Raw genomic sequence first — 24,852 nt, 5'->3', positions numbered from 1 at the left:
TAGATGGCACATGAACGTGACGACTATCCAGATTACTTGTCAATGTAAAAAGATAATGTTATGGGAATTCAGCATACTCTCTCGGCACCAGTACTGAAAGAGAGTGAATGACCACAGGCATGCCAAACACTTTCAAAACGTCTGCCAAGTACCAAAAACAGAAGCAATATGAAGAAAGCATTGGACAGATCAGAAAGGCCTCACTGCTATCCACAGCCTGTTTGTGTCAGCCCTAGTGGAGCTGCGCCGCCAGACGCCAACCCAATAGCACATTACACCACTGAAATCTACGAATGAAATGTGTACTTGTAATGATCAGCTTCAGTGAAATTTGTTATACATCATTAGAATATCAGGTTTTATTATGGATAATAGTCCAACACATCGAAATCATTTGGTGGATTCACAAAGAAAAATGTAATGTGAGACTACTGAAGAAGAAAGGGAACAATGGGAAAATACGCTGACGTGGATTTTCATACGTTTTTATCTTCATAGCTGCCGTAGTTAATACATCAATAATAACCTCGTTTATTGCTTCAGTAATTGTTACCGTATTGTTTGACACCTAGATGGTGTAAACAACACAAATTCGTGTCGATGACAGTTAATTCTAGTCTCTTCAGGGACTTAGTCTTGTTTTGTTGTTGATGTAAATTGGTATTCGCGAAGAATACTACTGTCGCAAATCCTGAGAGGTTTCCAGAAAACATATGATATGGAGGGTCTCTGAATGGTCTCTTAGTTGTGACCTTTTGAATAGCAGTTGCCGCGTGGGGTGGCTGGGCGGTCTGGTGCGCCGTGTCACAGATTTCGCGGCTCCTTCCGCCGGAGGTTCTAGTCCTCCCCCGGGCATGGATGTGCGTGTTTTCATTAGAATAAGTTAGTTTAAGTTAGAGTAAGTAGTTTCTGCGTCTAGGAACTGATGGCGCTACCAGTTTGGTCTCTTAGGCATTAGAACTTAAAAAAGAGCAGTAGCGGAAGGAATTGATAAGATAAGGCTTTTGCAGAATAACTGGAACTAATGAAAAAAACATCTACAGTTATATAAATTGAGCGCTTTACTGCAGCAGTGCCTTGTTCGCACAGGAGTAAATACTGCCCTTACCATAATCGTAGCTGACGTATACAGTTCGCAACGTGAAACATGAGAGAATGGCCACCTTTTTCATGAAACGACCATTTTGAACTGAAATACGTTTCCTAACTCAAAACTACTCCTCCTGTGGTGATTACTCTCAATGTGTGATCGAGATGACAAGAAAATATTAAATGGATGTAGGTCCGTATCACCTAATCGCAGGTCGTTCGCGCTCGTTTCTGCCAGTTACTTTGACATGGGGAGTGCGCGATGACGGGGCTAGGAATCAGAGAATGAACGTACTGGTGACGTAGTTTGAGGTTCCTGGTGTCTCAACCTAAAGCCGTTCACGCTGATGTGGTTTCTGTCAGGAAATATCGTCCTCGGAAAGTGGACAGGATGGTTTTCTCATCCTTTGAAATTGCGAGATAGCCACATCACCACGTTTCCAGGATAGTACACAGTTGTTCATGGGTTCGAGATTTGTTTCTCGTATATCTTGTTCTCTATTCCTCCTTCACATTCAATTTTGATATCATCTGACAACTGCCTGCGTTGCCTTGATTGAAAATTATGTGACAAAGAAACAAATTGTTTTCATGTTTAATATTCCTTAGGCGCCTGCAAATATATGAATTGGGTTACGATTACAGATTTTATTATCTTAGTCATAACAGCAACGTTGCATACACGAATTGTTCTTGATCAATGAGCATTATATGAAGATACGTCTCCGTAGTGGTATTTAGTTCTCACTAATTTGAAGGGAAGACTTGTTTCATTACATTCCTGAAATCAGCTATTTATCTCAACTGCAGACGTTTACTCCGAGCGCGGGGCCGCGTTGACACGAGGTGTGAACAGGCAACGTCAGTGGCCACGGTCGCCTTCGGTAAATGCAACACATTGAGCGAACGAGCACGTGTAAAGTCCATAGAGAATATCTCGCTACAAAACAGATTTGTTTCTTCTATACATCTTTGTCAGTGGAAAGATAGAAAAATGAATTGTATAGTGAAGGCTAGCAATCGTTTTGAATAAGCGAAGCAGATTAGCTTTACAACCATGCAACAGAGTCTAGCAGTTCAACAGACTTCTTCACTGTATTGAACAACTTACACCTCACTTCATCGTTACCAAAGCATAGGAGGACGGTATATTCTGAAAGAAGGCCTACCTGCGTGTTATAACTGGCACCTTAAACTATATTACCATTCACTCTGTATTCTGATCTCCGTCCCAGCACCCTTCCCTTGTGAATGTAAGTTTTTGTCAACAGTTGTTAGCAAAGTATTTTGGAATGTGGAATTCTCCGAATAATTTATAAACCTGTAGCTTAGACTACAGAGCCATTGCAGTTGTCGAATTTTTTCACAGTATGGAAATTATGTACTTATAGTATTAGTCGGAAGTATTTAATTTCTGTGTTAATGGATGATCATTTCTTTACAGAACCATAGCCCGATTCATAATAGCAGAGCCGTCCAGAACTGGTGCCAAGGTCAGCAGAGAATAAAACTTCTTCCTTCCGTGCCAAAATCACCAGACCTCAACCCCATTGAAAATGTGTGGGCGGCAGTTACGGGGTCGTTACCACCTGGGTCAAGGAATTCAGAAACTCTGTGGTAAAATATAGAGAATATGTGGTGGCAGATAAACGATCATCACAATCTCTCGAGGAATTGAGCCTTATCACTTCCCTGACGCCTTCGAGCTATTATAGAAAACGAGGGAGGATGGGCAGGGTACAGAAAGAAAAATAAAGGCCAACCCAGTTGTGAAGTCCTAAAGTGTTCCGGAAACCTACTAAACCTAAATGGTCCCTGTGTATTCTCATTAAATGTGTCACTGCGTGTTTGTTACACATAGAAACTAATAATTAAATTCTTTACACAAAGAAATAAACAAATGTATGCGCAACGGATAAATGTTTGATTTTGAAATGTTAACCCCAAATTTCGTACACTGCTAATCACCCGACTGTGTTTAAAGAAAATGCGTAAGTAACCGGAATTGTAACTGGGCCTGCATAATAACTCCTCCTCCGTTCTGTAAGCTATTTCTTTTCTTTTCTTTTCATTCTTTCATCTCTCAAAACATACTAACGGTATTACCAGTAACATACAGGATACAATTGCCCAACAGCTGATTTTGGAACAGCACATATAAATATATTTCTACTTCCTATGGTCTCTTACGAATATAACCTCACCTACGGGAAGGAATGAAGGATAGCCTACAATGCTTGATTCATTACGTCACAGCAACACACTATCACTCTTATTACCATTAGGCAAAGCAATGATGGTATTTCCACGCGGACCAGTACTAGAAAAATTCTATAACTTCTTCAATCACTGTCTGATCCCAAAAAAAAAAAAGTGCCTCGACGTTAACTAACTCTCGCGTGGTTGGAAAGTTCGCGCGATCGCGATTCCGAAATTTACGTTCCCCTCATATTTGTGCGCGGCACGTTATTGCAACTGAAAAAAAAACTCCACAAGTTACCTAGACTGATTTCCTAATTATACCTCTGCACCATTAAATAATATACCATCCAGAACCTCCAGTCCAAAAGATACTTAAATACACACACAGAACTTTTCACAATACTTACAGTTCTTGTATAGCGTGCATAGTAAGGCTACACGAATTACTATTATGCTGTTTCCCCTTTATTCAATTCAGGAAAGCGATCTCACTGATTCCCACGTATGTTTCAAATCCCGTTGTTCTAAAAATCAGCTTCACACGTAAATTTCTACTGACTCATTTCACAAAAGGTGACTTCTTAATATTTCATATTAAATTAGCAACCTTGCCTTTATCCATGAATTTCAGAAACTCGTCAAATTACAAATTGAAACACACGCAAGCTACAAATTCTTTCAGATCAAAATTAAGAGCATTACTTTCTACCATGAATTTCTGTTAGCAGCTCGATCAGTTAAAGCCACGAGATAGTATTTTCCTACTCTTCCACATCAGATTTTGAAACAAACTAACCAAAATCATGAATTTAAATTGACCATTACTAAAAAGAATTATGGTAAATCAACACATTCGTACTTGTAAACTAATGGTTCCTAGCACTTAGTCATCCACTCTTCATCATTTTCTTCATCAGACCTTTGTGGTGAGTGCCAGATCTTTAGGCTATAATAGTTCGTCACATGCATCCTATTTGTGTCGTACCTTCTTTACAATTGATTCTAACACTTTACCGGTCACCGAATTACTCAAAGGAAATATCAAATTCCGTTAAATTTGAAGTTACTTTTCGCGGTCGCAACATAGTATTCTCACATTCGCCTATCATGTAATGTAGTGAGGTGGTTTGATTTCGTCCCAGTCTATAAAATTAATTTCTGGCCATACAGATTTCAAGGAGGAAACGTATGAAGACGCAGACTTCCTCATTGTCCATATGTGCGGCATATCTTGCCGATTGATGTAATACAGTACCCATCTACTAATCAGGGCGTCTGTCTCCGTTGCTTTCGAGCGACAATGGAAATCGTAGAAATTTTCTGTGGAGCAACATTTAATAATAAATAGTTTTAAATTATCAAAAGCGATGAGCGGTAGCAGGTGCTTTCGATACAGAACGGGGGAGCGCAGCACTGGTGCTGTCGCCACGGCCGCTGCCGGTAGCCAGCAAATGGATCACGGAACTTTGGCAGTACGGCGATCAGAGGACGACAGTCTGCAAGAAATCTGCCGAAAAATGGCTACTGGATAAAATTTTGTTATCGGCGTGTCAGAAAGTGAAATAGATTGAATGTGCGCTACCATTACATTCACGTCTTCACCATTCAGAGAGAAGAGGCTATAAAAATTATTTGCACCAGCTGGTGTCGATTCACAGACATTGTAGACCACGGCCGTATACAGTCTACCTTTTCTCTAACATGGGACAAGACTTCCTCCACGAAGTGCCGCAGTCTACAGTGTTGCCAATTTGTGCAGATAGCCGGACGTTGTGTCTGTCTATAATGTCTGTGGATCGAGACCAGCTAGCGCAAATAATTTTTATAACCTCTTCTCTCTGAATGCTGAAGACGTGAATGTAATGGTAGCGCACATTCAATCTATTTCATTTTCTGACACGCCGATAACAAAATTATATCCAGTAACCATTTTGCGGCATATTTCTTGCAGACTGTCGTCCTCTGATCGCCGAGAATTAGCGAGTTGGTCAGTTTATTTGTCCCATGTCGCGATGGGTGCGGACTTAGCCTCTGCAGCGGCCGGCCGCCAGTCGAGTTTTATGTCAAAGAGTGTACATGTATCACATTGGAACAACCGAAATAAAATGTTCAAACATACCTACGTTCTGTATTTTAAATTAAAAAACCTACATGTTAGCAACTGTTCGTCTAAAATTGTGAGCCATATGTTTGTGACTATTACAGCGCCATCTATCACAAAGCGGAAAAAATGGTCCAACTAAAGCATTCATATTTCTATACGTACTACACGAATATGTAATAAAAATGGAGGTTCCTATTTTAAAAATCGCAGTTGATATCCGTTTGACCTATGGCAGCGCCATCTAGCGGGCCAACCGTAGTGTCATCTGGTTTCCCCCTTCAGGCTAGATGAGTTTCAATCTTACAGTTTTTTCGTTTGATGCTTATTTCGTGAGATATTTGGCCCGGTCACTATCAATGGACCACCGTGTATATCCTGTGCAAGGACTTGTTTTGGCAAATATATGGAGAACGTAACCTGCCACCGTCTGTAATGCGAACAGTGGCCGGCCGCGGTGGTCTAGCGGTTCTAGGCGCTCAGTCCGGAGCCGCGCGACTGCTACGGTCGCAGGTTCGAATCCTGCCTCGGGCATGGATGTGTGTGATGTCCTTAGGTTAGTTAGGTTTAAGTAGTTCTAAGTTATAGGGGACTGATGACCATAGATGTTAAGTCCCATAGTGCTCAGAGCCATTTGAACCATTTTTTTGCGAACAGTGAAGTACAGAGGAGGTGATGTTACAGACAGTGTTTTCCGTGGATAGTATGTCGTCCCCTTATTTCGCTTAAGAAAACTGTAAATAGCGGAATGACATAAACACATCTTGCAGCACTGTGTACTGCGTGCAGTGGAGGAACATTCAGAAACGGTGATTATTTGTGTCAGCATGCAATACAGCCTCTCTCAAAGCAGCATATGTGACGCAGTTGTTTGTGCACAATAACATTCCTGAAATGGACTGGCCTCTCCTACCCAGCTCAGAGACCAGACCTGAATCCAATGGAACAAATTTGAAATGAGTTAAAACGTCGATTTCACTCCATACCACAGCGTCCGACGTAACTATATTCTCTGGCCTCCGCTCTTGAGGAAGACTGGGCTGCCATTCTTTCAGACTTTCGGACACCTCATTGAAAGTGTCTTCAACAGCATTCAAACCGACATAAACGCGAAGAGTGGACACACTCCTTATTAATGTCGGCTAATAAGTGTCCGGATAATTTTGATCGCCAGCCGCTGTGGCTGAGCAGTTCTAGGTGCTCCAGTCCGGAACCGCCCTACTGCTGCGGTCGCAGGTTCGAATCCTGCCTCGGGCATGGATATGTGTGATGTCCTTAGGTTAGTTAGGTTTAAGTAGTTTTAAGTCTAGGGGACTGATTACCGTCGATGTTAAGTACCATAATGCTTAGAGCCATTTGAATGTTGATCACATAGGGCAACTTTTCAGCTGGACAGTGAGTTCTCTTTTATTAGTTGACAAACCGGAAGTTTCAGAAACATCCGATTTCATAAGTGTTTATTTTCTACATGAATCAAGATAGAATCTTGGGATGGACTTAAACTAACTCATAAAAGTAAAAATTTACATTGGCGCCAGTTGTAATTTCGTGTGGTCGCTCGTTCTTTATCTGTTGTGCGACGAGAGAGCGAAAATACAGCAACAAAAGGCATTTTGCTTCCTTGTGACCTGTAACATGTAGATACAAATGTGAAGCACGATTTTGGCTCAAAGCATTCGACGATGGCGTCAGCAGTTTTAGGACACTGACTGTTTACATAAAGGGGAAACCTATAGGTCACCCCAGTGGGCTATAGGACTATACTCAAACGGTGAAGAATACACCAATAGGCATCATCAACAGCAAATCAAATACTTAAATGTTCAAAACAAGTCGTCCACATACGTCATAAAAGCATCTAATTAAAAAATAATGTAGTATGAACTTGTCTACTATTAAAATGATATTATGTAAACTAAATAACGTTGAAAACCAGCATGTCAACAACCAACATAAAACACCATAATGAGACCTATATAATACGAAGTCGGTTTCAGTCTAGGAAATCGACATATTTCTGCTTAACGTGCCTGAAAAGAGTTCTGAAAGAACGCAGGACGACTGCTGAGACCTTCAAGGAAGTAGCTCTTAAATAGGGGAGCTGCAAGTTACAAAAATGGCTCTGAGCACTATGGGACTTAACATCTGAGGTCATCAGTCCCCTATAACTTAGAACTAATTAAACCAAACTAACCTAAGGACATCACATACATCCATGCCCGAGGCAGGATTCGAACCTGCGACCGTAGCAGTCACGCGGTTCCGGACTGAAGCGCCTAGAACCACTCGGCCACCGCGGCCGGCTGCAAGTTACAATTAGGGCCTGTAAGGAGCAGGCAGGTAAGCAGGCAGAGGCAAGTGATGGGATAAAACCTGATAAAATACTTTAAAAATTAAATAAAATACAGATCGAATTGCAATTCAAAACAGTGTCATGGATCCATAATAAAAAGTCGGATAGAAAGTATTTTCAGAATGATGCAAAATTACTACAAAATTGCTGAGAAAACAGGATTGCATGTTAATGAAGAAAAGACAGAATACCTGCCCATAAGTAAGAAAACCAGAAAAGATGCACCTCTGACTGTATATGAATTCAATTTCAAGACTGTTGACCACTTCAAGTATCTAGGAAGTCTTTTTAGAAATAACAACAGAACAGATATAGAAATAGACGCCTGTTTATCAAAAGCAAACAGGACACTTTTTAGTTTCATAAAAATTCTAAGAAAAAGATCACTTAGCAGTAACTTCAAAATCCGCTTATATCAATCGACCATTATACCTGTGATGTTATATGGATGTGAAACATTAATATTTAGAAAGAAAGATGAAGAAAAACTGTTATTATTCGAAAGAAAAGTACTAAGGAAAATTTTTGGACCTGTATACGACGAAAATAACATGGAATGGAGAATAAGAAGAAATGAACAATTAAGAGGGCCGTACAAACATGGTAACATCGTCGAAGTGCTCAAGAGGAGAAGGTTGAATTGGGCAGGCCATATAGCAAGAATGACAGAGAATAGACTACTTAGAATGGCAATCAGCACAACAATAGATGGAACGAGAGGAAGAGGGAGACCCAGAATCAGATGGAGGGATAACATTCGGGAGGACACAATGAGGATCAACAGCAGCAGCAACTGGACAAACAGCGCATTTGACAGGCAGAAGTGGAAGAGGCTCATAGAGCAGGCGTATGGTCGATAAGGCCCTTGCCACATGTAAAGTAAAAAGTACAGTAAGTATAGAAAGTATTACCGATGTTACGAAAATAGAAAGCACAGCAGGCGACTTTTAGAGACCGTATGATGAACGGGAAGTCGATTTTGAAACCAACGATATAAAACAAATGGAAGCAGCAAATGATTTGTCTGCAGGTAAACACGATGATACTATAACGAATAGCCATGAGGAACTGAGGATAGTCAGCTTTTTACAATAAATGAGACAGCTGTACTACGTAATGAGACGTAACAGCGCTAAAATTAATTGCATTATAATACATCAGACACATTCTGAAAGGTATCCAGGAAAAGAAAGCTTTTCAGATTTTTTGTTTGTTAAGGATATCACAGTTATTGTGGAGCACATGGTTATAGATTTCAATTTCCTCAAAAATGTCCGTAAGGCTACGTTTCCCCATTTCATACAAAACTGTGAGGTTGTTGGCGATTTTAGTGACACTGTGTAGGTGTATGTGCTTTTTGAATTTAGTTTTAAAGTGTCTGTCAGTTTGACCAAAACAAAAGGCGTAGCAATCATCGCAGCAGATTTCCTATAGCTATAGTCTTCATCATTTGACTAATTCTGTTGTCCTTTTGATGTTTGATACTATGTGCATACCACCAGATAATGGCTTTGATTGCCGAACACGATCGTGATTTAAAATAAAAAAAGTGCAACTAGTGCTGAAATTTTCTTTAAAACGATTATCACAGATACGGAATCTACACCAGTATGGTCGATATAGTGGACAAGAAATTAATCTGAGTGGATCGACCTCGCTAGGCCTAATACTTTTATTTACTGCAATTAACATGGCCTTCTCGGATAATCTAACATAGCCTTTCTTACATATACCATGTGTCGTCAAATATTTCCTAACTTTCTAATTTGGGTTTCATCCAGCTCTCTCTTCCGAGTACAAATTTAAAGCAACAGCTTTCATGTAAAGAGGTGAATTTTGGGCCTATGTTGGTGTTCTCGATCCGACGTTGCTTTTTACGTTTTGACGGGGTAGCGATCATCAGAGGACCTCGACGTTTTACCTAGCTTACAAAAACCGTATATTCTCCACATGTACTCTGATATAAGGATAACTGTTACCACTTTGTTGCTCTCCAGCCAGTAGCACTGGTCCAGAACTCTTCGTCGAAGGCCGTCGCAAAATCAACGGGGTCTCTGTTTCACACCCTCCATTCCAAATCAGAAAATTCCGATCAGTCCTGGATACGGTACTGCTCTGCTTGCATCCCGTGACCAATTCCGTCAGTCGCTTTTGTCCAATTGGGATTTCCCCCTCCCCCCTCCCCCCTCTACCACAGAATTTACCACTTTGCATTTTCGGTGCAAGACTAGTGTTAACAGTTACGTCCATAAATCGATAGTCTTCACTAGACCGTACTGAACAAAAGCAAATAAGAAGCTAGCGAGTCGTTAGTTTCAATGATGTTGCACCAGGATGTCCAGGCATACAATCGCGTCGCTTATCAACTAAGACCTCTTGGGAGGAAGATTAACGCTTAGTTCTTCTATATCTTTCCTAATGGATATCTTTAGCTGTAAATAACAAGAATAAATCACGCAAGGAAAGTAGTAAATATATAAACTGCTGGATAGTTTCTGCTTAGTGACAACGGGAGACACGCCTACAGCGACTGTTGTCCTGTTTCCGCAGCATGGGATGCAGCCATGACGAGGAGAATGTATCTGGATGCCCGCCCAAGGTGGACGACAACAACTACAACGTGATGTCGCCATACGTGATGGCCACCACCACACAATGGTCGTCCTGCAGTCGCAAATTCATCACGACCTTCCTAGAGTACGTGAGTGTGCCGTGCCAGCTACATTCTTTCACCAAATCCTTAATTCCGCGAGATTCATACAATGGCTGCATCTATTAACGTGTAACAATCACATAAACTGTTTCATTCTTTTCATGTGTTTTAGTTGCAGATTTATGACATGGGAAATGAACAACCGATAACTTCCTCGTCCCTTATGGGAAACAGTTTTAGGTCTACTACCTAAAAAGATGAATGCTTTCATGTTTTCTCCAAAAAGACGTAGTTACTTTCTTACTCTAACTCTCTCTCCGATTGAGACAGTGCTTCCTTTATGATCCCGACGAGTGTTTTAACTCCAGCTCAAAATCTTCACTCAATCAGTTATTCAGAAAAACAACTTTTTAAGCAAAGCACAGCGTTTTAACTTACGGTGACACTAATGTGGGTTTTAACAGATATGTTACATTTCTTGGGTTTTAATCGAGCTAGTATCGAGAGAAGACTGACTGTAAGTGACTTGCAAAGATGATAAAAAACTCTTTACAACAATTGGAACATAACATTCGAGTATTACGTTCTGTAACAACGTTTCACAGCTTTTACTGCTGTGGTCACCAAGACACTAGAGATTCCATCAACGTACATTACGAATTACAAAACACTTCTTTCAAAAAACTGGGTGATTTTCTAAAACACTCTGTAGGTTTAGAAAGAATGTGGTGCTTATCTAGTAGCAAAAAGTGTATTATTGAGGGACATACAGTCAGAGAGCAAAGTTTACTTTACACCCTACAAGTCTGCAGTTGTACATGTAAGGAGTACTGTTATTCCTCGATAAGCGAAATGAGATGGCCTGGAACTGGAAACATCAACATAGTTGATCACCGAATTTACTACTCAAGTACAGACAATGGTATGCATCAACTTGGAGTTGGAATCATACTGAACAAAAGAATCGCAAAATGTGTTGACAATGTTATCCCAGTCTCAGAACGTGTTATGTTAGTTCAAATCAAAGCTAGACCAGTTAACTTGAACATGATTCAAGCCTACGCACCTATATCAGACCAACCAGATCAGATGGTCGAAAATTGTTACAATAGCATTAACCATATTCAGAACAAGCTAAAAAGAGAAGACCTGAGTAAAGTCATGGGTGACTTTAAAACAAAACTTGGATCAGGAAAACCATCAAGCTCGGTTGTATCCTTTGGTCTAGGCGATATGAACACCCAAGGAGATGACTTGGAAGTATTTGCAGAAACAAATCAACTACTGGTGATGAATTCATGGTTTAAACTTCCACCGCGCAAGTTATACACATGGAAATCGCCATTGGGCTAACCAGGACAAACTGTGAGGAATCAGATTGCTTTCATGCTAGTGAACAAGAGATACAGAAATAGTTGTACAGATGTCAGAGCGTATCCGGGAGCAGACATACAATGAAACCATATCCCACTCGTAGGAAATATCAAAATCAGAATGAAACACTTTGTCTCCGAAATATCACGAAAATACGACCTGAGAAAGTTGAAAGATGCTACCTTGCAGCAGACAGTCAAGACAACCCTAAAAATCAAATGGAAAGACAGTGGGGATGACACTTAAAAGAGACACTTAAAAGAAGCGGCACAAGGAGTCAAAGAAGAGTATTTGAGACCGGACCTTAAAATGAAGAAAACTTGTATGACAAATGAGATTCTGGACCTCGCGAAAGAATGGAGGAAGAAAAAAGATAATTGGGTGGAACACAACGCGATACAGAATGCAGTCAGAAAGAAAATCAGAGATGCCAAAGAGAAGGAAAAAACTGAATTATGTGCAGAAATTGAGTTTTATCAGACTAGGTATGATGATTTTAACGTGCATCGGAAGGTCAGAGAGGCAACAGGAAAATATCACAAATCAAACAGTGGGAAGCTAGTAGATGACACTGGCAACCTCATAACCAATTAGGAAGAAAACAGAAAGCGTGGGAGAAATATCTAGAACAGATACTCAAAGATGACCAGAGGAGGCAAGAACCAGAGATATTAGACACAGAGGCAAGAGATATCCTAGTAAGTGAAGTGGAAGCGACCATACATCAAATGAAGGAAGGGAAAGCAGCTGCGCCAAATGGCACACAAGCAGAATTCCACAAATTACTCAATAAAGAAAAAGTAAAAATGTTCACAGAAATGTACAACCACATTTACTCATCGGGCAAAATCCCTCCAAAATGGCTTACATCAGAGCTCATTGCTCTACCTAAGAAACCGAATGCCAAAGTTTGTGGAGACTACTGTACCATCAGTTTGCTGAGCCAACTGCTAAAACAGTTTTTTAAAGTGATCCACAAGCGGATACACAATATTTGTGAAGGCCAAATAGCGCCCAACCAGTTCGGATTTCTGCATGCAGTTGGCACAAGAGAAGCAGTATTTGGTGTACAAGTATTGTTCCAAAGATGTAGAGACAGCAAATGTGATGAATTTGCTTGCCTCAATGATTATCAGCAGGCATTTGATCTTGTGAAGCATGAACAAATGATAGAAGTACTAACGGGAACAGGAATGGATGAGAAAGCTCTAAGAATAATAGCCAATTTATACCGGAACCAATCTGCAATCATGAGAATAGATCAAGACCAATCAGAACAAGTGAGAATACGACGTGGCGTCAGGCAGGGCTGTATAATATCACCGATACTCTTTAACCTGAATTCAGAACACATATTCAAAGAAGCCTTACTTGACGTGGAAGGAGGAATCTCAGTGAATGGGACCACACTCAACAATCTTCGTTATGCAGTGTCACCGTGGTGTTACGGATACAATGGAAGGGCTGCAGAAGCTGATAAACAAAATTTCTGAGACAAACAAGAAATACGGCTTGGACATCAACACAAACAAACCAAAATTTATGATCATCAGCAGGAAGAACATTCGAGGTGTGTATCTGTACATCAATGGCACAAGAATAGAACGCGTTTCACAGTGCCTGTATCTGAGCACCATCATAAACGAAGAGTGGGACAACTCGCAGGAAATAAAGTGTCGCATCGGAAAGGCGATTAGTGTTCTCAACTCGATGAGTTCAGCCTTCAAGAGTCACGATCTTACCATGAACACAAAAATGCGGCTCCTCGGGTGCTATGTGTTCTCAGTACTCTTGTATGATGTGGAAACATAGACCCTTACAAAGGCAACCACTGCCAGACTCCAAGCCTTTGAACTCTGGCTATAGAGAAAAATGTTGAGAGTATCATGTACTCAAAAAGTGACTAACGTCGAGGTTCTACGTCGAGCTAACAGAAGCCCAGAGCTGATCAACATCATCAAGTGTCACAAACTACAATACCTTGGCCACTTCATGAGGAATCAAAAAATATATGAGCTGCTTCAACGTACCCTGCAAGGAAGAATCGAGGGAAAGAGACATCCAGGACGAAGAAGAATTTCGTGACTCGACAGCCTTAGATCTTGGTTTAATATTGGCTCTGAAGAACTGTTCCGCGTTGCAACTGATAAAGACAGAATAGCCACGATGATCTCCAACATCCGAAGTGCACAGGCACGCTAAGAAGAAGAAGTTAGTCCTCGCTCTTCTCAATCCATTCCAGAGGGTTCCAGGAGATTACTGCTTGGCATGGTTGTACGCTTTTGCATGACCCCTAATGTCTCTGATTTTATCATCGCAATCTCTGAGCGTTACGCATCCAGTGACAAGTAGTATCACCTCAGTTCTCCTGTGAATGTAGATTCCGGGATTTCAAAATCAGTTCTATAAGTAATGTAGGCCTAATTTCTTGTGGTAAGACCGCGTGTACTCTACATAGAATCTCTGTATCGCATCTCCTCCGAACAAATGGACGCGTAGCAAATCGCACAGCTCTTGTTTCAACTTATTCAGATTATCATTTCGGTCAAAGCTAATACGGATACTGACAGATGAGTAGACCTTAAGCGTCGGTCGGAATAATTCTTGGGAACGGAATCTGATTTGTCTCAGAATCTTTTCACTGTAAAATTATTAAGTCGCCGTCCTATTTTCCTCAGCTGCAAACCTTAACACCCTAATATTTGCATATATTTAAAGCACTAAGCGCCGAGCTTCTTGAGACCCGTTGGAATGTGGCTCCAAATCCTTTCTCTGACTGATTCCTCGTAAGCGACAGCGTTATCAATGGACAATCTTAGAGAATCACAGCACCATTAACCATTTATTTACCTATGAGCTACAGCAACGTATGTATCACGGAGACATGCATCGTGTAAAGTTCTGTTCTGTCCACAGTTACTGCAACACCGAACGCTCCAGATTTCAATATTGTCAATTATATTTGATTTATCATGACACGGCACAATTTCTAAGACGACGAGGAACTTTTTCGACAACACATTATCTTCGTCCAGTGGTGTCAGAAGAATGCAGAAAATCAAATTCGATAAAGGAACGAAAGAGTTTTGTGTACTGACACACTTTATTCGTTCTCTGAAACTTACGTAATTGATTACGGTTCCGGTCAGTAATTTACATCAATCAAACATTTGCATGTGGAGACCTATTTCGCGTTCAGCCGAAAGAACTAACGACATGTGTATTATTGCATCAGTAGCGACTAATTCAAACAATGTATTGTGAACTTCACTCACGATGACGATTTACCTCTACCCGTTGTTCTTAAGCAGTACTTACAGTACTCCTGAACAGAGGGCAGCAACAAAAATTCCTTTTACTGAACTTTCCTCCTTATAGAGAAAATAGTGGGGGCAAAACAAATAATTCAAAGATTTAGCGCCGTCACGACAATAATCATTAATTTTGAATGTTTCTTAGAATAGCAAATAACCACATACACGGCGCGGGTACCTTCAGTAGCAGCAACAATGAGAACAATAAACATAATTGTTCAAGAATAATATCATGCTATTGGAGAAAAATTTGGTGTAGGAATTAAAATCCATGGAGAAGAAATAAAAACTTTGAGGTTTGCCGGCGACACTGTAATTATGTCAGAGACAGCAAAGGACCTGGAAGAGCAGTTGAATGGAATGGACAGTGTCTTAAGCGGAGGACATAAGATGAACATAAAGCAAAACGAGGATAATGGAATGTAGACCAATTAAATCAGGTAATGCTGATGGAGCTAAATTAGGAAATGAGATACTTAAAGTAGTAGGTGAGCTTTGTTGTTACAAAATAAGTGATGATGGTCGATGTAAAGAGGATATAAAATGTAAACTGGCTATGGGAAGGAAAGCACTTCTGAAGAAGAGAAATTTTTTAACATTGAGTGTAGATTTAAGTGTCAGGAATTCTTCCCTGAAAGTATTTGTATGCAATGTAGCCATGTATGGAAGTGAAACATGGACGATAAGCGTTTAGACAAGAAGAGAATAGAAGCTTTCGAAATGTGCTGCTACAGAAGAATGCTGAAGATTAGATGGACAGATCACGTAACTAATGAGGAGATAGTGAATAGAACTGGGGAGAAGAGGAACTTGGGGCACAACTTGACCAGAAGAAGAGAACGGTTGGTAGGACACGTTCTGAGGCATCAAGGTATCACCAGTGTAGCACTGGCGGAAAGCGTGGAGGGTAAAATTCGTAGAGGGAGACCAAGAGATGAATACGCTAAGCAGATTCAGAAAGATGTAGGTTGCAGTAGGTACTGGGAGATGAAGAGGATTGCACAGGATAGAGCAGCATGGAGACCTGCATCAGACCAGTCGCTGGACTGAAGACCACAACAACAGCAACAACAAGAACAACAATATCATGCACCTATAACCAGATCAAAGAGATTAGAACGGAAAAAGGAATATACACACCGGAAGATGGTCAAGAAAACCATCATGTCTTGACTCCTTCGTAGTTTCAAAATCAGAGGAAGTACTAATTTCTTTTACTTTCTACAAGAGATGATGGTATACTTCAGAATGAAAAGGTTTTGCATGTCATCCATTAAACAAAAAAGACGGACAAGTAGTATGTAAAATGCGGTACCTGCATTAGAATCTACTCAGAACATTACACTGTAGAAAATACTCCTACCAGCTACAGTTGGTGTCTTGTACTTGGTTATTAACTATTCTAAGAAACATTCAAAAGTAATGATTATTCTCATATGTGCGCTAAATCCTTGATGACTTTGCTTTGCAGCCACTAATTTCTTTATAAGGAGGGAAGTTCATTAAAAGGAATTTTTGTTGCTGCTCAGAAAATGTTTCTACAACCCTACCAAACGATAAGTGTTCACTCTCTGGAGAAAGTGGAGGTAATAAAATCGGAAACATGGAAAGATAAATGTTCGTGGAAAAGGTTGGAAGTAGAATTTGTAGCTTGTCCCCACAGTTGTTTAACTAGTTTGTTCATGCGGCATTGAATTGTATGAAAGAAAATTTCACAACATGGATAAAGGTACAAATAAAACAGTTTCCTGTGTCATTATTTAAGAAAACATAGCGCTTCTTGTTGATAATAAGGAACAGACTTGCCACTCAATATAAACTCTAGCTTATAGATCGATGTCGCAGAGATGAAAAGAACAAAGAGTTGCGGAATGGGAAAGAGTGACATCAGAATGAGAAAAAACGAGACGGTAGAAAGGCAACATCATTGCTGTTACGCAAACAATTTTATACACGAAAAGACCGATGATAATGCGCAGACTAAGGAAGCTTTCTTCAAGGAAAGAGCTCTGCTGATATCATATATGGGGCTGAACTGGTAAAGTTCTCCCTGACGATGTACTTTTGGAATTCACCATTGCGCTAAGGTCGGATGCATATATTGGAGGAACACAAAGAGATGAAACTGGTTAGCAGGACCTGTTGTACGGCATTAGAAATACTCGTGCAAGGCGATACGTTCTCAGAGGCGTAGATGGCGAGATGGTGTTAATATCATGGAAATATGGAGTTTTGATTGTTGATAGACGTTGCGCTATTTCTTAAGATGAGATGCAATATGATCTCCAAAACGGTTTGTTTATGCGGATTTCTAAAGTAGTCTCCTTGTTTGCTTTTCATTCAACACTATAGAAAAAAGAAAGATTTGTTGTTTGAGAAACAATATGTCAAGCTTTCAATTATTTCCCTGGCGGACGAGTTGTGTAAGAGCTTTCAGCAGGCAGAATTCGATGTTTATTCCTCCACTGGATTTCATGACTGTTGGAAACAATACCTGGAAAGATGGAAATGAAAGTCAATATCAGATACTACCGTTCATCAGATCAATTATGAAATTTAAAAATAAGCGTTGAGTGGACCACAACATTTATAACAATGTCCTTTGTGTAACACATTTGGCACATATAAATCTGGCGCCTCGAGCAACCCTCGGCAGTATAAAAAAATGTGTATGAAATCTTATGGGACTTAACTGCTAAGGTCATCAGTCCCTAAGCTTACACACTACTTAACCTAAATGATCCTAAAGACAAACACACACACCCATGCCCGAGGGAGGACTCGAACCTCCGCCGGGACCAACCGCACAGTCCAAGACTGCAGCCCCTGAGACCGCTCGGCTAATCCCGCGCGGCTCGGCACTATGGATCAAACAGTTACACATGCAACAGCAACAACTATAGCTTGTTTACCTGATCTCTCCAGTAATACAATTTAAGGTCTTCTGGCAATGTAAAACTACTACGTACTATCAGTAAGCACTCCGCTTTCTGGCCACAAATGGCCCACCGGGACCATCCGACTGCCGTGTCATCCTCAGCTCAGGATGCGGATAGGAGGGGCGTGTGGTCAGCACACCACTGTCCCGGCTGTTACGATGGTTTTCTTTGACCGCCGCTACTGTTCGGTCGAGTAGCTCCTCAATTGGCATCACGAGGCTGAGTGCACCCCGAAAAATGGCAACACCGCATGACGGCCCGGATGGTCACCCATCCAAGTGCCAGCCACGCCCAAGAGCGCTTAACTTCGGTGATCTGACGGGAACCGGTATATAGCCACTCTAGCAAGGCCGTTGCCCGATACGTACTACCAAACAAAATAACCACCTCTGTGTGCCTCATAGCCAAAATGACAGACTGTGCAGTAGAATTATCTAAAATATCCTTTCTAAAATCTCATTTATTCAATTTTTTTTGTTTAAGCCATATGAGACAGAAAAAATACAAATATATGTACCACTTACGAAAAACTAAGTGACTCCACTTTCCCTATGTCTATGGCTTTAATTAACGTCTTCGTAGTATGGATTAATAGATGGTTATACAAACATAGAAATAACTCTGACGATATTTACGACAATGGCAGTGACTGCATCATCTTTTCAACAAAGTTTCAGTAAGTCAATGGCGCATGAGATCAAGTATAGGTGGAAACAGGCTGTAAGGTTTATACAATTTGTAATTTATTTATTACAATAATACTATTAATTTATTGTGTACAATATTTTAATCAATATCTCTGATCAGCCAGAACATTATGACCGTCTACCTAATAGCCGGTATGTCTACCTTTGGCACTGATAACAGCGTCGGCGCGCCATGGCATGGTAGCAGTGAGGCCTTGGTAGTCGCTGGGGGGAGTTGGCACCACATCTGCACACACGAGTCACGTAATTCCCGTAAATTCCAGGAGGGGGGGGGGGGGGGGGGGCGATGAGTTCTGACACCACGTTCAAACACATCCTAGATGTGTTCAATCGCTTTCCTATCTGGCGAGCTGGAGTCCAGCACATCAACTGGAACTTGCCGCAGTGTTCCTCTAACCACTACATCACATTCTCGGCCTTGCGACTAGCGCATTATCCTGTTGAAAAATGCCGCTCTCATAGGAAAACATGATCGTCATTACTGGGTCTATGTGGTCTGCAACCAGTGTAAGATACTCCTTGGCCGTCATGGTGCCTTGCACAAGCCCACTGGACCCATGAGGGCCCATTTGAATGTTCCCCAGAGCATAATGGAGCCGCCACCAGCCTGTCTCCGTCCCGCAGTACGGTTTTCAAGGAGAGTTCCCCTGGAAGGCGTCGGATTCGCGCCCTATCATCGTCATGATGAAGAAGGTATTGGGATTCATCAGATCATACAACGCTTTGCCACTGTGACAACTTTTAGTGCCGATCCTCCCTTGCCCATTTCAGTCGTAGTTGCCGATGTCGTGGTGTTAACATCGGCACATGCATAGGTCGTCGGCTGCTGAGGTCCTTCGTTAGGAGCTTTCGCTGCTCTGTGTGTTCAGACACACTTGTACTCTGCCCAACATTAAAGTCTGGTGTTAGTATCGCCCAGTGGCGGCTACCGTGTAGAGCACAAGAGCACGTAAACACCCTAACTTTCGACAACTTGCGGTTTTATTGGCTATTTTCCTTTGAATGCTGTTAAACGTAACATAGAAGCTGCAACCTGAAAGACACGTTATTTAAATCTACCGCGCTACTGCTCCTGCAGACTCCGTGAAACTTGCCATCAGGGTCGCGAGCACACCTTCAGTTGAGCATGTTTTAAGGAGCTTTTGCGTATGCGCAACTCGCGTGACGTAGTGGCTTTATGGGCCAAATTCATATTAGCAGCTAGTCCGTGCCACCAGGACGTAGCACACTGCCGCAGACTCTTATCCCCGTTCGCTCGGCATAAACCCTGATTTATGATACCACATTCCTCAGACATGCTAATTCACTCACTATGTACTATAGTAAAACTAGATCGGACGTCACTATATGTTAAGGCTGTACTGACACTAAACCTATTTTGTGGGTTTTTGAATGAATTATAATGTATTAACTTAGAATTTTATCATACAGTAATCCATTTGAGGAGCTGAGAACAATAAGTGCCTAAAGCAAATCACCGTCGGTTGTGAGATTGTACCATTTATTCATGCTTCTGACATCTGTTGATCTCTTGGTGAGCCAGGTTTATCTGTGATGTTGGCCCACATTGTATGTATGAAAATTCGCGAATAGCTATATCACTGGTTTCTCTGACACTCACTTAAATGTGGGCTCGACAGCGGTGTGTTTTAGGCCCTCATGGATCTCAGCGCCTCTTTGTATTCTAGTCAAGTTACCGTGTTGTTAGACATTACTACTTGAGTTTAATCATTTCCACATGCCGCTTTTTGTGTCTGGAGTTGATTGTTTACTGCGAGGGAATCGGTTTTGCCGGCCGTGGTGGCCGAGCGGTTCTAGGCGCTTCAGTCGGGAACCGCGCGACTGTTACGGTCGCAGGTTCGAATCCTGCCTCGGGCATAAATGTGTGTGATGTCCTTAGGTTAGTTAGGTTTAAGTAGTTCTGAGTTCTAGGGGGCTGATGACCTTCGATGTTAAGTCCCATGGTGCTCAGAGCCATTTGAATCGGCTTTCGTGTGCAGTGTAAACATGAACCGTGTTAAAACTATTTTGAATGCCAACAGAAAAGTAAAACTGTGACGACGGGTCGTGAATCGTGCTTGGGTAGTCAGTCGGGAGAGCACTTGCCCGCGAAAGACAAAGGTCCCTAGTTCGAGTCTCAGACCGGTATACAGCTTTAATCTGCCAGGAAGTTTCATATCAGCACACACTCCGCTGTAGAGTGAAAATCTCGTTCCGGGAACAGAAAAGTAAATTACCAGGAAAAGTTAGCGGCAAAGGAAGATAGAGGCTTCGACAACAGCTCCTTTGTTTTGGAGAGTGACGAAATGAAATAAGAATGACTACAAGCGAACATTTAACAAAGAAGTTTACAGCTAGCACAAGTTGTTGTGTGGGTGCAGTGTAAGAATACCTGATTTTCAGCCCTGAAGTAAATTCATAAACAAATACATCTGTTAGGTATCCTGTACATTTGCCCGAAAAAAATGGAAAACCACGAAAACTCCCACTTACACAAAAACTAGCTGACCCGGCGAACTCTGTTCCGCCTTAAAGCCAATAAATAATCAAATTTTGGATGTTAAGTTCATTTTTATTAGGAAATACAAATAAAAAGTAAGTATTTCAATGATTCTTTATTCTTTATGTTTTTTGGTGCATAGCTTCCACTCTTCAATTAAGTACCTTGTGATACACGACATTTTTTGTTTTATTATCAGGCGCAAGAACGAACATCGCAGATGGTCTTCCGATCCGTGAACATGCCACATACAGGGTGTTACAAAAAGGTACGGCCAAACTTTCAGGAAACATTCCTCACACACAAATAAAGAAAAGATGTTATGTGGACATGTGTCCGGAAACGCTTAATTTCCATGTTAGAGCTCATTTTAGTTTCGTCAGTATGTACTGTACTTCCTCGATTCACCGCCAGTTGGCCCAATTGAAGGAAGGTAATGTTGACTTCGGTGCTTGTGTTGGCATGCGACTCATTGCTCTACAGTCCTAGCATCAAGCACATCAGAAGGTAGCATCAACAGGTTAGTGTTCATCACGAACGTGGTTTTGCAGTCAGTGCAATGTTTACAAATGCGGAGTTGGCAGATGCCCATTTGATGTATGGATTAGCACGGGGCGATAGCCGTGGCGCGGTACGTTTGTATCGAGACAGATTTCCAGAACGAAGGTGTCCCGACAGGAAGACGTTCGAAGCAATTGATCGGCGCCTTAGGGAGCACGGAACATTCCAGCCTATGACTTGCGACTGGGGAAGACCTAGAACGACGAGGACACATGCAATGGACGAGGCAATTCTTTGTGCAGTTGATGATAACCCTAATGTCAGCGTCAGAGAAGTTGCTGCTGTACAAGGTAACGTTGATCACGTCACTGTATGGAGAGTGCTTCGGGAGAACCAGTTGTTTCCGTACCATGTACAGCGTGTGCAGGCACTATCAGCAACTGATTGGCCTCCACGGGTACACTTCTGCCAATGGTTCATCCAACAATGTGTCAATCCTCATTTCAGTGCAAATGTTCTCTTTACGGATGAGGCTTCATTCCAACGTGATCAAATTGTAAATTTTCACGATCAACATGTGTGGGCTGACGAAAATCCGCTCGCAATTGTGTAATCACGTCATCAACACAGATTTTCTGTGAACGTTTGGGCAGGCATTGTTGGTGATGCCTTGATTGGACCCCGTGTTCTTCCACCTACACTCAATGGAGCACGTTATCATGATTTCATACGGGATACTCTACCTGTGCTGCTAGAACATGTGCCTTTACAAGTACGACACAACATGTGGTTCATGCACAATGGAGCTCCTGCACATTTCAGTCGAAGTGTTCGTACGTTTCTCAACAACAGATTCGGTGACCGATGGATTGGTAGAGGCGGACCAATTCCATGGCCTCCACGCTCTCCTGACCTCAACCCTCTTGACTTTCATTTATGGGGGCATATGAAAGCTCTTGTCTACGCAACCCCGATATCAAATGTTGAGACTCTTCGTGCTCGTATTGTGGACGGCTGTGATACAATACGACATTCTCCAGGGCTGCATCAGCGCATCAGAGATTCCATGCGACGGTGGGTGGATGCATGTACCCTCGCTAACGGAGGACATTTTGAACATTTCCTGTATCAAAGTGTTTGAAGTCACGCTGGTACGCTCTGTTGCTGTGTGTTTCCATTCCATGATTAATGTGATTTGAAGAGAAGTAATAAAATGAGTTCTAACATGGAAAGTAAGCGTTTCCGAACACATGTCCACATATCATATTTTCTTTCTTTGTGTGTGAGGAATGTTTCCTGAAAGTTCGGCCGTACCTTTTTGTAATACCCTGTATAACTGACCATGTGAAAAACATGGATATTCCAAATTTAAACCACAAATTTTCAACGATTGGCCTTGTGATTTGTTAATGGTCATGGCGAATGCAAGACGGATCGGAAATTAAAGTCTTTTAAACTCAAACGGCATATCGGTTGGGATCATCCGGATCCTCGGAATGAGAACTTCCTCACCTTCGAATTTTCCTTTGAGTATCGTCGCGTAAATAACATTGTTCATCAATTTACTTACCACCAAACAAGTACCGTTGCACAGTTTTGGTTGGTTTATGTTTCGAAGCATGGCTACTACGGAGCCAACTTTTTGGCGTAAATTGTGCAGTGGTAAGCCAGGCACTTCCAAGTAGTTTAAAAATTCAATTGGATAGTTGGTGGCTTCATCTTCATTTGTTACACAGTCAATAGATTTGAATGAATGCTTTTCACCAATGATCTCATTCTGAATTATGTAGTTTAGGCCATCTACATCTTTATTCTTAGCCGCTAAAATTACTCGCTCACTCAACCATTCATTACTTTTGTAGTTAGTAATGATGTTTGGGCATACTTTGTTGATAAGTTCGTCTTTCGACGAGACAGAGTTACAGAAATTATGAGGAAATCAAATCAATCCTCTAGATTCTTCGACAGGTACTCGACCGTTACCGATAGTCAGCAATTGCTCAGAGAAATCTTCAGCAGATGTATCATTAAGCAATGCAACTCTCACGTTTGTTGTCAGCTGAAGTTTCTTCACATAGCGCCATAGATTCGACGATTTGAGGCAAGCATTTATTTCGTCTGCAGCTGTTGATGTTGGAAGTACTGGCAGTGTTTGGCGGAAATCGCCAGACAGCAAAATCATTGCTCCTCCAAAAAATCTCGAGACATTGTGTAGATCTTTCAATGTTCGGTTAAGTGCCTCTAATGCATTAAATCCTCGTTCTTCGATGCTGTCTGCCCCAAATGAGGTGATTTGGAAACAACTATTGTATTTTTGGGTGTTTGCAAGAAAATGACGCGATTCGGGTGTTACGCCACAAAGCAATGAATGCAGTGGCTCAGGTGGCGGAGTCAATAATGGCAATTTCACTTTCCCACTAAGGCAGCACAATCCGTGCGCTTCTCCGGAAAACTTCAATGCGCCACAATACTAGCAAACAACGTCCATCGGCCCAATGCAAACGCAAGGATGCAAGCAGTAATCAGTGCTGCAATCGTATCTAAACGCTGCTCGATTCAAATCGTCACGTGATAAATCTCTTCTTGTGCGTCGAAAATTATCTACATGTTGATCTCTGTTGTTCGCTCGACGACTTCGCATTGCCAACCGAGCCGTTTCACGTGCTGTCTCACTTTGCTCTTGTGACTGAGAAGCACGAAGTCGAGCTCTTCACGGGCAATTTGTTGTTCTTCTTCAGTCCTTCCATTCACAATGTTTTGTATCCTTCTTGCATTACGGCTTTGTCGAGAAATGTTCGATCGTCTTGGTCGCGGCGTTGTTGATGATCATTCAAAGAAAATACAAATTATTTCTTTAAATTTTTAATTAATGATATATACTGATACTTAACCATAGACGTTTAGTTGTCATTTGCGTTTTGTTATTCCATGTCAGATGCGTTTTTATTATACCACGTTTTATAGTGACGTTTAGCTGACATTTGCGTTTTGTTATTCCATGCCAGATGCGATTTTGTTAGACCACGTTGTATAGCGGTCGAACGGGATAAAAAGTATGCTATGTCCGTCTCCTGGTTCTAAGCTACCTCTCCACCAATTTTCAGTCAAATCGGTCCAGC

General features: G+C 41.5%; 1 protein-coding gene across 1 annotated transcript in view; it reads left to right on the top strand.

The window, feature by feature from the left end:
• The window catches only part of LOC124623033 (A disintegrin and metalloproteinase with thrombospondin motifs 7-like), a 449,137-nt gene that overhangs the window by 58,818 nt on the left and 365,467 nt on the right, over nucleotides 1-24,852 (top strand). The window contains exon 6 of the mRNA XM_047148825.1: nucleotides 10,296-10,442. Within this exon, the coding sequence (XP_047004781.1) occupies nucleotides 10,296-10,442 (147 nt within the window). The remainder of the gene's footprint in view (nucleotides 1-10,295; nucleotides 10,443-24,852) is intronic.

This window comes from Schistocerca americana, chromosome 7 (assembly GCF_021461395.2).
Source record: "Schistocerca americana isolate TAMUIC-IGC-003095 chromosome 7, iqSchAmer2.1, whole genome shotgun sequence".
NCBI classification, from domain to species: Eukaryota; Metazoa; Arthropoda; class Insecta; order Orthoptera; family Acrididae; genus Schistocerca; species Schistocerca americana.
The sequence above is the reverse complement of the archived record's forward strand: the minus strand, read 5'-3'. Positions and strand labels throughout refer to the sequence as shown.